The 13,030-nt window shown below is 45.7% G+C and overlaps 1 protein-coding gene across 1 annotated transcript; it reads left to right on the top strand.

Moving 5' to 3' along the window:
• Nucleotides 1-9,780: 9,780 nt before the first annotated feature.
• On the top strand, nucleotides 9,781-12,319 carry LOC127344458 (pentatricopeptide repeat-containing protein CRR2, chloroplastic). Its single transcript, XM_051370741.1, has one exon. The coding sequence runs from the start codon at nucleotides 9,949-9,951 to the stop codon at nucleotides 11,941-11,943; it is 1,995 nt and encodes a 664-aa protein (XP_051226701.1). The 5' UTR covers nucleotides 9,781-9,948; the 3' UTR covers nucleotides 11,944-12,319.
• Nucleotides 12,320-13,030: the final 711 nt, after the last annotated feature.

The raw sequence follows: 13,030 nt of genomic DNA, 5'->3' as shown, positions 1-13,030 counted from the left end.
CCCTTCAAAACTATGATCCAAGGATCCACCCAAGAAGATGTGGCTTGATTGGCCGCCTTCACGATATTTTCCTTATTAAATGGTCTCCTATACACGTAGATCTTGATTGCTTTGAGGTTCATAAGCACGATCCCGCATTGTCGTGGATATGATCACGACAGGTAGTACGGGGCGTAGCACTTCATCGATGCGGGGCAAGGGATGCGTAGCCCGGATCGAGGTGCACAAGACACAGAGTTTTACCCAGGTTTAGCCCCTCCGAAGAGTAAAATGTCACGTCCTTCTAGTCGCCACGCCGACTGGCTGAGCACCCCCCTTCTAAAACAATCACTGAGCAATAGATCTAGCATGACGTGACCTTTTACTATTCGGAGGGGCTGAACCTGGGTAAAACCCCGTGTCTTGTGCACCTCGATCCGCAGATGGCTACGCATCCCTTGCCCCGCATTGATGAAGTGCTACGCCCTGTAGTACCTGCCGTGGTCATATCCACGACACATATGTCACTTGAAGATGAGGCCTCTGGTGGGGAGATGAAGCCTCGATTTTGTCGCTCGGCTTGTCATGAGCATTTGGCAAGATCATCTCAACCAGGAACTACGTCTTATGAGATACAACCCTTGGAAATATTTTTCCGAGGTGGTATGGAGGTCCTTGGCACGTTCAACCAAATATATGATTGCATATTTGTCTTCCTCCCCCCATCTACAAAGAATATGGAAGCATTAAGACGGAAGCTCCTTAAAATGATATGCGTATGCATGTGCAAAAATAAACGACGGCGTCCTTTATATGCGCCAAAAATCCATCTACAAGATACTTCACTCGCCATCCAAGGTTGATTATCATTTTATTTTTTGCACATACATAGACATACCATATATATTACCTTGTAAAAGGAGCTCCTATATTAACACTTCCATATTCCTTGCATATGGAGTCGAGGAAGTCAAATATGCAGTCATACATTTTGCTGAGTGGGCCAAGGAGCTACATACCACAACGGGAAAATATTTCCAAAGGTTTGCATCTTATAATCGTAGTTCTCGGTCTGGATGATCCTGCCAGTTGCCCATTAAAAGCCGGGCGAGAAAGCAATGCTTCATCTCGCCACCACATACCTCATCTCCGAGCGCAATGCAGGAATCATGCGTATGGACCTCAAAGCGACCAAGCTCCACCTAAATGAGTATTCAACAAGGAAAATATCATGTAAGTGATCGATCTTGCCACGCCTTCGTGTGAGAAGCAATATGGCACCATGCATCCTAACGACTTATATGGGAGTTGGGTTCCATGCTAAAACCATTGGCTCATCATCTTGAGGGGACAACAAAGGGAAATGATTAAATGGAAAAAGGATGTGACCTTCACAGATTAGGAGGCGCGTCCCTTTCTCATAAGGGTGGAGGTTGCCTACTCGATGTGTCTGGCCAACTCAAGTTTGTTAAAGGTAACCACTCGAAACTAAAGAAGCGGCGTCCATAAATAGAAACTCCGCACTTCAGCTTCAAAAGGAGGCCGTGGTGTACATGAAGTTGGCTGACAAGGATATGGAGCGTGAGATTGCAATTTCCCGTTATGGAGAGAATGTCGCCGAGGCACTTGAATCTCACAACCATGCTGTCTCTCGCTCGACAGACAGAGCCACCGCACTCGTGAGAAGCTGAGAAGAGGCGTACATGCCTTCCTGATGCCTTACCTCAATAGGTAGATGAGCCCATTCAATGCAAAATAAAGTCCAACGATGCTTTAATCATCTTCGTGTATCCTTCCGGTTGGACGTCATTTTAAGATTAGCCAGATTCCCAACATATTTTCTTTTATATATATAGGAATAAGTCAACTCCAAGTTCCCTTACAGGGCAATTATCACGTGTGCACCTCAATCGAGTATTTTAGATTTCTTGTTTAAGCATCGAACAATTTCTTTTTTACTCGTGCTAAATTATAATAAATCGAATGCTTCATCGTTCATTATGAGTTTCTATTCCAGTGCATGTAAATGGTTTTTTATTTGATCGGCACGACTGCAGCAAAAGCTCATGTATACTCTGATGTCAGGATGATGATAAGGTTCTCATCGTGCCTGACCTCGTCATCAAGGAAAGCAACATCCTTGTCGATGCACGTTGCGGGATGTCACGATAATTCATTCCTTGATGTACTCGATCCTAATATGTACAACGGCTTGGCCAGAGCTTCATTTGCACTCGAGGATCCATCCACCTCTTTTTTTTATCTACTCTCACGAGAGGAATGAAGAAAGAAATACGTGGAAGTATAAATCAAACATCCTTAAAGCAAAAGCGTTGGGCGCTACACGCTCGTGCTTAAGCTTTATTTCATGACATAGCTTTTATCGCTAATTTGGTGCCTTGTTTTGGATAGAATGTTTGATGTTGCCGGTTTAACATTTACTCTTGTATATAACCTTGTTAAGTGGTATTAGCTCTCTATCTACAATAGTATGGATATTATTTCTCTGCCGTTGGACAATCATATTTTATTTGTGTTTGCTTATCGGGATAAACGAGGGATCTATTCTCTCTTTCTCCGCAGCATCCAAGGGAATAGTTTGGCTGCTGGAGGAAGATGGTGAAACTTACTACTTGATGGAGTGGGCCTCGGCAGGAGGCAGGCCCATTCATTATTTTGTTCAGCAAGGTGGGTGTCTACTAAAATTGTACTTCAAGCACTCAAGTTTCCAACTCTAAGACCCATGAGATACAGTATTATCAAGTATATGTAAAAAGTTCCCCTAAAAAAATCTATATGTAAGGAAAACAGTATTGGTATATACATAACCCTTGTCCTTGATTTTGTCCCCTACCTCCTGCTTTTGAAAAAAAAAATCTTAGCCCTTCTGGAAAAAAAGTTCTGGCCCCCCAATGTTTGTATACTGCCTCCGGCCATTGGCTAGAACATTACCATATCTTTTGGCAACAGATAGATGGACGTAATAGTTTCCTAAGATACTAACACAACGCAATTTCTTGTTCTTCTCATAGGGACATACCTCAATGACATGTGGGCTTGCCGATCGATCTCATGGGCTTTTTGACGTGTACACCAAAAAAAGGTCAACTGAATGCATGCATGCACCTATTAGTTTTCGTTTTTTATTATTTTGTACTATCTATTTCTAGTAATTAGAAAATTGTCAAAAGCGGAAACTTTAACTACATCTCATTCGAGAATCCCAACTTTAACTTGAATTTGTACTAACATAGCCAGGCAATTCCTACTTTTGCAATCACGCCATGCAACCATCGACCGCTGTATCATTAGAATCTTATTGACAAACTGTATTGTACACTATATCAAGCGAACTTACACGATCAATCTGTCAATCAATTAATCAGTATGGGTCAAATCAACGCATAGAGGAAACAAAGGTAAATTACATGTTTATGCTCAAACCTAACATTTTCCTCAAGAATAGTTGCTTGCTCACAAGAAGATTCATTAGGATGATAGTTGAGACCATATTTGGTCACCAAGGATTCAAGATATGTATTGGTCTCAACATGCAAAGATAGTTCCTCTTGTAAACGGACATGTTCCGCAACAAGCTTAGCATGCTCACTAGTAAAAGAGGTGGAGGAACTAGCAACCTTTTCAACAACAATGGGATCATTCATTGATCCAAGAGCCTTCTTGTAGGTTTCTTGAAGTATGTCATGGTTCTCTCCAAGTTTCTTGAGCTCATCCTTGACGAGCTTGTTAGCCCTTTCAAGGTGGTCAAGATCCCTAGTGAGAGAAGCATGAGCGACTTCAAGCTCCTTCTTTGAAGTATCAAGCTCTTGGGTCAATAATTTGGCCTTTTCAATAATTTCAAGATCCTTAACTTTATCTAGTTCATAGGTTTCAATTTGTTGCTTAAAGCCTTGAGATATGCACATTTCGGTTTTTAGCTCTTGTCTTAGGAGATTGAATCTCCGTTCCTTTTTATTCAAATGATATTCTAATTCCTCAATGGACTCATCCTTTTCTTTGAGGGAGTCCATCAAGAAATCAAACTTGACAAGAGCTTCACCACGAAGGGTGCATCTAACATTGTAAAGTTCCTTAAGCACAATTAATTCTTCTTAATTTTCAGTTTCATCATCAAGAACACTAGATAGAGAAGGTGGGGCTTCCATTACCTTGGTTTCTCTTGCCATTAGACAAGATCCAACGATTGTAGAGGAGGGAGAGTCATCGGAGTCATCATCTTGAGTTGTTCTTGCCATGAAGGAAGAACCAACATCATTCTCCATGGAGTAATCCTTGGAGTAGTCATATGTGAAGAGTGACCCGAGCTTGGAGAAAGCCAAACCGGTCACTCCGGCCTCCTTCTCCTCATCTTCCTCTTCTTCATCGGACAAGTACTCGGCCCCAATAAAGGTTCTTCCCTTGTTCTTCTTGTATCGATCGTTGATTGGGTTTGGCTTCAATCTTGGCTTGACCCCTTTGATGAACTTTGGCTTGTCTACACTCATAAGGGCACTCATTTGCAAAGTGGCTATCTTCATCACAGTTGTAGCAGGTTCTCTTCTTTTTCTCATTGAGGAACATTGGAAACTTTGCCTTGTACTTCTTGGCAAAGAAAGCAAAGTCGGTAGCAATGTCACTAGTTGAAGTCATCTCTTCATCTTCTTCAATTTCATAGACTTCTTCTCTTCCATGGCCAGCTCTAGCTTTGAGGGCAAGGTTGTGTGAGGCTTCATCAACACGGTTCGTTGCCATGAGCCTTTTTCCTGACTTGGTCATGTTCTCATTGGCCGCCACATAGGAGACTAGATCATCGACGTTCAGATCTGCACTCTTGGTAATGATTTGCAAGTTGAGTGCAAGGTTGGTGTCTTCTTGCTTGCCTGCAATCATGGCAATGACCTTGGACTTTATGAATGCTTCATTCATCTCAAAGCCGTCATTGTATTTCTCAACTCCAAGACCCTTGACCTTCACTCTAAGAGCACCAAGCCTTGCATAGGCATCGGCCACGGATTCTCCTTCTCTAATCATGAACATATTGGTCTCTTGCTTTGCGGACTCGTAAAGAGCTGGTTGGATCAAATCGGTTCCCTCTTGGAGTACTACGATTCGATCCCACAACTCTTTAGCGGAGTCAATGTCATTGACTTGATCAAGGAGCTTGCGGTTGAGGCCACTCCTGATCTTGTCACGTGCAGAGGCATTGAGTTGACGGTTGTAGAATTCGGTGGAGGTCAACCGAGCGGGATCTTGTGGCTTCCGGTATCCATCAACAATGATCTCCCATAGCTCCACACTGCAGCTGCGAATATGAGATTCCATAGAAGATTTTCAAAAAGGAAAGTGAGTTCCATCAAAATGGGGAACATTCCCACTATGGTTTATATGAGGCATGGATGAAGTATTTTGGGATAGTCATGATTGACTTGGTGGAAACCTTCCGGAGGGCCCGAAGTCCCACTAGAGGTCCCACTAGTCAGGTTCTTAAGCATGGCAGTCATTTGTGCCATTTGGCTTTGTAGTTCATCCTCCTTTTTCTTTTTCTCGGCATCATATGCCAAGAATCTCGATTTCATTTCTCTAACCGAAAGGTTAGAGTCTTCATCCAGACCCTCGAATAGTTTATCCATCTCAATCTTAAGGCTGTGAAACCCTTAATAAGAGTCTAGGCTTTGATACCAATTGAAAGTTCAGAGATGGTAAACCTAGAGGGGGGTGAATAGGTTTCTACAGATTTTAATTCTTTCTTTGCAATATTAGGATTTGCGGAATATAAAGATGAACCTAATGCAAACTAGGTGAAACAACCTATATGAGGATATAAGTAACTCAAGCACAAAGGCTCTCACATGCAGTTATATCACAAGTAAGGAGTTCGGTTAGAGATAACCGATAGCACGCGGAGACGAGGGTTTATTCCCGTGTTCCCTTCCTTTGCAAGAAAGTACGTCACGTTTGGAGGGGTGGAGGTCACACGAAGGATTCTCCATGCCACGAAGGCTCACCCTATTCTCCGGAGCCTATCCCACGAAGGAATAGCTCTCTCACTTGTGGTAGACTTTGAGGTAGCCTCCAAACCTTCACAATCTTGTCAGGAGCAAATCCACAGCCCGGATGCTTCCAGACCACTCTTGCCCACCTAGGGTTTCCAAGGAAACCTAGAGAGCAAGTTTCTTGATGAATACAAGGGGGAATGAGATTTGGCTTGGTAGAACAGTAGATGGGGTCCTCCTCTATCGTTTCCCCGGAGGGATTTGAGTTTGGGTGGAGGAGGAGGGAGATCTGAGGCTTTTGGTGTTTCTAACAATGGAGTATGAGAGAGAGAGAGCTCAAGAACAACTTGTAGTGTAGTGCCTACCCCTTCAGAGGTATGAGAAGGGGTATTTATAGTGTCACCTGAATTCTGGCCGTTGCTCACTTGCCACGTCAGTAGATTCCCCGAGAAACCTGGTCAACCGGATCTGGCACCGGACAGGCCGGTGCCGAGGCCGGTCAGACCGGGCCATCCGGTCCAGACCGGATCTGGGACCGGATCCTGACCGGGCGGGCTTCTGAGGAGTACTAGACTTCGCACGGCTGGCTCAAGCGTGGAGCCCAGTTGGACGCCGGGCCGCCCGGTCCGGCACCCGGTCTGACCGGGCCAGGGACCGGATCGGCCGGTCCAAACCGGGCCGACGACCGGACACTGACCGGACGAGCACCCAACCTTACTGGACTCTGCCCGGTTGGCTCAAGCGCTGGGGCCGGTCGGCGCCGGGCTGGCCGGTGCCAGGGCCGGTCTGACCGAGCCAGGGACCGGCCATGCTCTGAAAATCCTTTGTTGATTTTTCATCGAAGTTGGGGGTCTCCCATTGTCTTCTTGTTCCATTGATACACCATTATACCTCTTTGGCTAATACATGAGAATCATCTTGTAGACATGTATTAGTCCAAATACTCTAGCACGGTGTCATAGTTACCAAAATAATGGATCAGGCTAAAATACACTTACACACGGCACGTGCATGCAACCTTCGGTTTCACAGTCATCCATGACCTTCGCCTTCGAGATGGGACGGCGCTGTCGCGGCTGGCTTCCAGTGGACGTGCAACAAACACAGGCATAGACTTGGGTACTACTATTTACATTGGATACATGATTTAAAAAGAAGATTAATGCAGTCAATTCAGAATCACATCCAGAGGCATACGCCGATTCCGTTCCGCGCAGAGACCAAACTAGGCGCGAACAAAATGTCAGCAAGTTAATACAGACCATCAGGTTCACGGGCAAATATGATGTTTGCTCTAATGATTTACATTGGACAGAAGTCTCAGATTCTGATGTGCTTTGTTGCAAAAGAAAGTCGTAGCTGTTCAGAGCGTTTGAAAAACAAAGTTGCAGCTCTTCAGTAGCCTCCCATGAAGACGCTTTCCGTGCTCACCTTGTCATAATCATTACTAGGGGTATTGTTGCTGCTTATTTGCAAGTTATGTACTATATGTCAAAGAGTATATGTTTTGTTTTTTGATCCTATCAAACTTCCCGTAGAAGCTTATTTCTGATGCTTGTTTATGGTTTTAAAAATTACTTCTAAGTTTTATGAAGCAAACCTGAGCACTGGACTTTGTGTATCACTTAGTTTACTCCATGATGCAAATGTTTCATTAGTTAGCTTCCCAGGTAAGATTGGAATTGGTATAAGTGCTCCTCGGTTTGTTGTGTGCATTTTATGATCTTTCACTAGGTGGTTAATACGAGAATATTGAGTAGATATATCAATGCAGTTGAATGACCTGAAGTATTACTCGGTTAGTACCACATTTGCCTCTTATTTATATTTTCTTTGTGTTTTCTTGAACGAGGAACCATGACAAGTTAATTTGAGGAAGGGGAAGGGGAAGGCAACACCTGAGGGCAGAAAGAAGAAGCAGCAAGCAAGGAATGGGGGCGGAGTCGGGGGCAGGTGAGCATGGATAGGGGTGGAGCCTTGCGTGCAATAGGGAAAATCTGTTGAGGGTTAGTGGGAAGGACAAAGGAAAGGAGTTTTCTCCGGGTGGATGTGACGGTTCGGTTCGGTAAAAAAATTAACCCGTAGCAACGCACGGGTTTATTTCCTAGTAGTTTCCTAAGATACTAACACAACACAATTTTTTGTTCTTCTCATAGGGACATACCTCAATGACATGTGGGCTTGCCGATCAATCTCATGCGCCTATTAATTTTCCTTTTTTATTATTTTGTACTATCTACTTCTAGTAATTAGAAAAATGTCTAAAGGGGAATCTTTAACTACATCTCATCCGAGAATCCCAACTTTAACTTGAATTTGTACTAATATAGCCAGGCAATTCCTACTTTTGCAATCACGCCATGCAACCATCGACCGCTGTATCATTAGAATCTTATTGACAAACTGTATTGTACACTATATCAAGCGACTTACACGATCAATCTGTCAATCAATTAATCAGTATGGCTCAAATCAACGCATAGAGGAAACAAAGGTAAATTACCTGTTTATGCTCATGCGATGAAGCCTTCCACCGTATGTCCGTATCCATGGTGCACTGTAAGTCCCGCGCCCGCTGACCGCCGGCGGCCGCTGCCGGCCTCCATCAATCGTCGCATTCTATCCTAGATTAGGGGTGACAACCGTGCCCGCGCCGCTGCTCAAGCGAGACACAGAGATAGGTCAAGGGAAGACCGGAAAGTATATATTGATCGACCATGGGCCTAGCCTCCTGCCGTCTTCGGCCATTATTCGGCCCGAACTACTACGGCATAAAGGGCCCAGGTCCATAAGTAAAAGGCCATGTGTCAGCTGTATGCGGGCTTAGTTTTTTTTTTCTTTCGCCGACCTGGTCGGCGCGGACCAGGCACTGCACACCCTCCAGGCGGGTTGTTGGGCCGGCCCAACACATTCCGACTCTATTTTTTGTTTTTTTGCTTTTTTGTTTTTTCTGTTTTATTTTTCTTTTTACGTTTTTTAAAAGCTAATTATTTTTAGACCTGATTTTTAAAAATTATTTTAGTTTTTTCAGAAATTTAAATATTTCAAAATTATGAACATTTTTTAGATCGGTACAATTTTCAAATTGGAACAAATTTTAAATTGGAAAAAATATTTTTTAAATTTTTTTATATTTTATATATGAATAATTTTCGAATTTGAACAATTTTTATACTTGAATAATTTTCGCATTATATCAAAGAATTTTGCACATTGCTGTAGCCATCCAATAGGATCATCTTCAGCAAATAATGGGATTTCCAATCTAGGCCCTTTTAACACAGCATCGGCATAGTATGAAATTCCTCCCCGTTGTTGAACCACTGTATTTCTGTCAAACTCAGGATGTTGAATTCTAACTTAGTGTAGAGATAACTGGGTGTTCATCGAAATTGTGAGATTGGCTCGATCACAAACTATCAAGAAGGAATATCATAATTTTATACTTGAACAATTTTCGCATTTCAACAATTTTTATACTTGAATAATTTTCGCATTTGAACAATTTTATACTTGAACAATTTTCGAATTTGAAATTTTCACAATTTTTTTTAGTTAGAACATTTTACATTAAAAAAATATGTAAATTTTAAAAATTAAATCTTAAAAACGAAAAAATGAACAGAAATGAAAAAACAGAATTGAAAAATAAACAGAAATAAAAAAAGAACGGAAAAATTACTCAGAAAAAAAATGGCCCAACATCCGAACTGGGCCGGCCCGTACCGCGTGGGGGTGTGCGGCGCGCGGTACGCGACGAGTGTATAGGAATTCCGTCCCCAATCCACACAAAAATCGCGCAAAAATCCCGACGCTTCTCCGGCTCCGCGCGTCCCGGTGCCACGCCAACTCCGCTTCCGCCTCCACAACCCAACCCAAAATATCTCTCCACGCCGGCGCACCGGCGCTCGCCCCCTCCGCCACGGTGAAGCCTCTCCCGAGCCGCCCGCCCCGCCTCCGCCTCCGCCCCCTCCTCATGTTCGCCTCCGCCCCCACGACTCCCCTCCACCTCCCCCACCCGGCATTCCGCACCAGGCGTCCAACCCTCGCGCGCTGCAGGTCCTCCTTCGCGCCCTCCTCCTCCTCCTCCTCGGGCGGGGCACCCCCACCGCCACCGCCACCGGCGAACCCGAACCACCTAATCCAAACACTCTGCGCCAACGGCCGCCTCGCGCGCGCGGCCGCGCTCCTCCCGGGCCTGCCCGCGCCGACACAGCGCACCTACGAGTCGCTCCTCATCGCCGCCGCGCGGGCCGGGGACGCCTCCCTCACCGCAGCCGTACACCGCCGCCTCGAGGCGGACCCGGTCTTCCGCGCCGACCCGTTCCTCTCCACGCGCCTCATCGAGTCCTACGCGGCGCTCGGCGCGCTCCCGGCCGCGCGCCAGGTGTTCGACGAGGCGCCCGCCCGCGACATCTTCGTCTGGAACGCGCTGCTCAAGGCGCTCGCGCTCGCCGGCCACGCCGACGAGGCGCTCGCGCGCCTCTCCGACATGGGCCGGCTCGCCGTCCCCGTCGACAGCTACAGCTACACGCACGGCCTCAAGGCCTGCATCGCCGCGTCGGCCTCGCACGCGCCGCGGGGGGCCTTCGCGCGCGTGCGCGAGGTGCACGCGCACGCCGTACGCCGCGGCTACGCGGCGCACACGCACGTCGCCACCACTCTTGTCGACTGCTACGCCAAGCTCGGGGTCGTCGCCTATGCTGAAACTATTTTCTTCGCAATGCCGGAGAGGAACATTGTTTCCTGGAGCGCCATGATCGCGTGCTATGCCAAGAATGAGAGACCAGGTGACGCCATCGAGCTGTTCAAGGAGATGATAGCCTCTGATGCAGGCCTGGTGCCTAACCCGATCACGATAGTGAGCGTCTTGAATGCCTGCGCAGGAGTGAACGCGCTCGATCATGGCAAGCTATTGCATGCATATATTCTTCGGAGGGGTTTCGACTCGCTTGTTTCGGTGCTGAATGCGTTGATGGCAATGTACATGAGATGTGGACGCCTCGAAGTTGGCCGGCGTATCTTCAATTGGATGGGAAAGCGGAGGGATGTTGTGTCGTGGAATTCGCTTATATCTGGGTATGGGATGCATGGCTTTGGTCGCGAGGCGGTTCAGGTGTTTGAGGAAATGGTCCGAGCCGGGCTATCACCCAATATCATCACATTTATCAGTGTCCTTGGGGCTTGTAGCCACGCGGGGCTTGTGGACGAGGGGAAGGAGTTGTTTGAGTCAATGGCGGATTATAGTGTCACACCTCGTGCAGAGCACTATGCTTCCATGGTAGACCTCCTTGGTCGTGCTGGGCAGCTGGAGGAAGCTGTGGAGCTCATAGAGAGCATGCGCATTGAGCCGAGTCCTCAAGTGTGGGGGGCGCTTCTTGGAGCTTGCCGTATTCATGGTCATGTGGAGTTCGCGGAGATGGCTTGCTCTCATCTCTTTGATCTTGAACCCAGAAATGCCGGGAACTATGTACTCCTTGCTGATATTTATGCTCGAGCTAAGCTGCACAACCAGGTTGATGTGCTAAAGGAGTTGCTTGAGGAGCATGCGCTGGAGAAGGTGACTGGTTGCAGCTGGATAGAGGTGAAGAAGAAGCTACACTCCTTCACGTCTGTGGACAACAAGAACCCACCTGTTGAACAGCTTCAAGCTCTGATAGGAGAGTTTGTGGCGCAGATGAAAAATGAAGGCTATGTCCCTGATACAGGGATTGTTCATTATAATATTGAAGAAGAAGAGAAGGAAAGGATTTTGCTTGGTCACAGTGAGAAGCTGGCAGTTGCGTTTGGGCTTATCAATACTGGCAGTGGGGAAGTCATCAGGATCACCAAGAACCTGAGGCTATGTGAGGACTGTCACTCAGTCACCAAGTTCATCTCCAAGTTCACAGAGCGGGAAATTGTTGTGAAGGATGTGAACCGGTTTCACCACTTCAGGGATGGAATTTGTTCATGTGGCGAATATTGGTGACGATGCTGTGAACTCTGTCGCTGTTTTTTTGATCTTTGCTGATCGTACCGAATAACGGTGAAGTAGGAACTATTGTACAGCCTAATATGATTAGACTAGGCATGATGACCCAGTCTTTCAGGAGGAACCTCAAATTGATTGCTGCTGGTCTTGCTTTTAGACCAATGGAACTTCTGCAAGGCAATTTTGACACGTTCGTAATGGGTCTCCTTTAACGACATGTTTTGTTGTAATGGTGTTCCTGACACATTCTGAATTAGGAATTTCGCTCTTGTAAAACCCCGACTAATCCTGATACTCAGACTAGAGATTTATTGAAGATATGCAAGGATAATACATAATCAGAGGTTCACGTTTCTGTTAACTGACACATAAATGAGTGCTCATTGCATTTTGAGAATGTGCAGATTGCAGTTTACTTGTTCTTAAGACTTCTGATGAGTCTATATATCAAGACTTTCAATAATTGTCAATATAGCAGAGACTAGGATAAAGCGTCTAAGCTCTATCTTCTCTTTCCCCGGCCTGGGAGGTGTACTCGCCTGAGGCCAAAACACATCCCTGGCTCCCTGCGGCCAGTTCTGTTCACCTTTTTTATCTGCTCATTTGTTCGTGACAAGGATGCTACTCTTCAAGGATTCGACCAGAAGTCTCATCAAGGTCTCAGCGTGCAACCTGCCCAAGGCCGGCGGTTTTTCAGCCAGAGTGACATGATGTCAAACACCATTTCACAAGACGCATGCTCATTGCTGGTTTCATTTCAGGTGCTCCTTGTGTAGGGTATGCCATAGAAAGACAGACAGCATGGATTTGAGACTTCAATGGAAACAAGACAGCTGTTTTCTCTCATCATATATAGCACAGATGTGCTGATGCAATTCTATAGTTACAACAACTAGTGTCATAACGACATTGTATGGATAAATCATTGTACAATGAATATGAGGCGATCACGGAACCAGATAATGATATCTTTTTTTAGTAATGGTGTTCCTGACACATTCTGAATTAGGAATTTCGCTCTTGTAAAATCCCGACTAATCCTGATACTCCGGCTAGACACTTGTTGAAGATATGCAAGGATAAT

This window comes from Lolium perenne, chromosome 3, assembly GCF_019359855.2.
Source record: "Lolium perenne isolate Kyuss_39 chromosome 3, Kyuss_2.0, whole genome shotgun sequence".
Lineage (NCBI taxonomy): Eukaryota > Viridiplantae > Streptophyta > Magnoliopsida > Poales > Poaceae > Lolium > Lolium perenne.
Note: the sequence above shows the minus strand (reverse complement) of the source record. Positions and strands in the feature narration are given on the sequence as shown.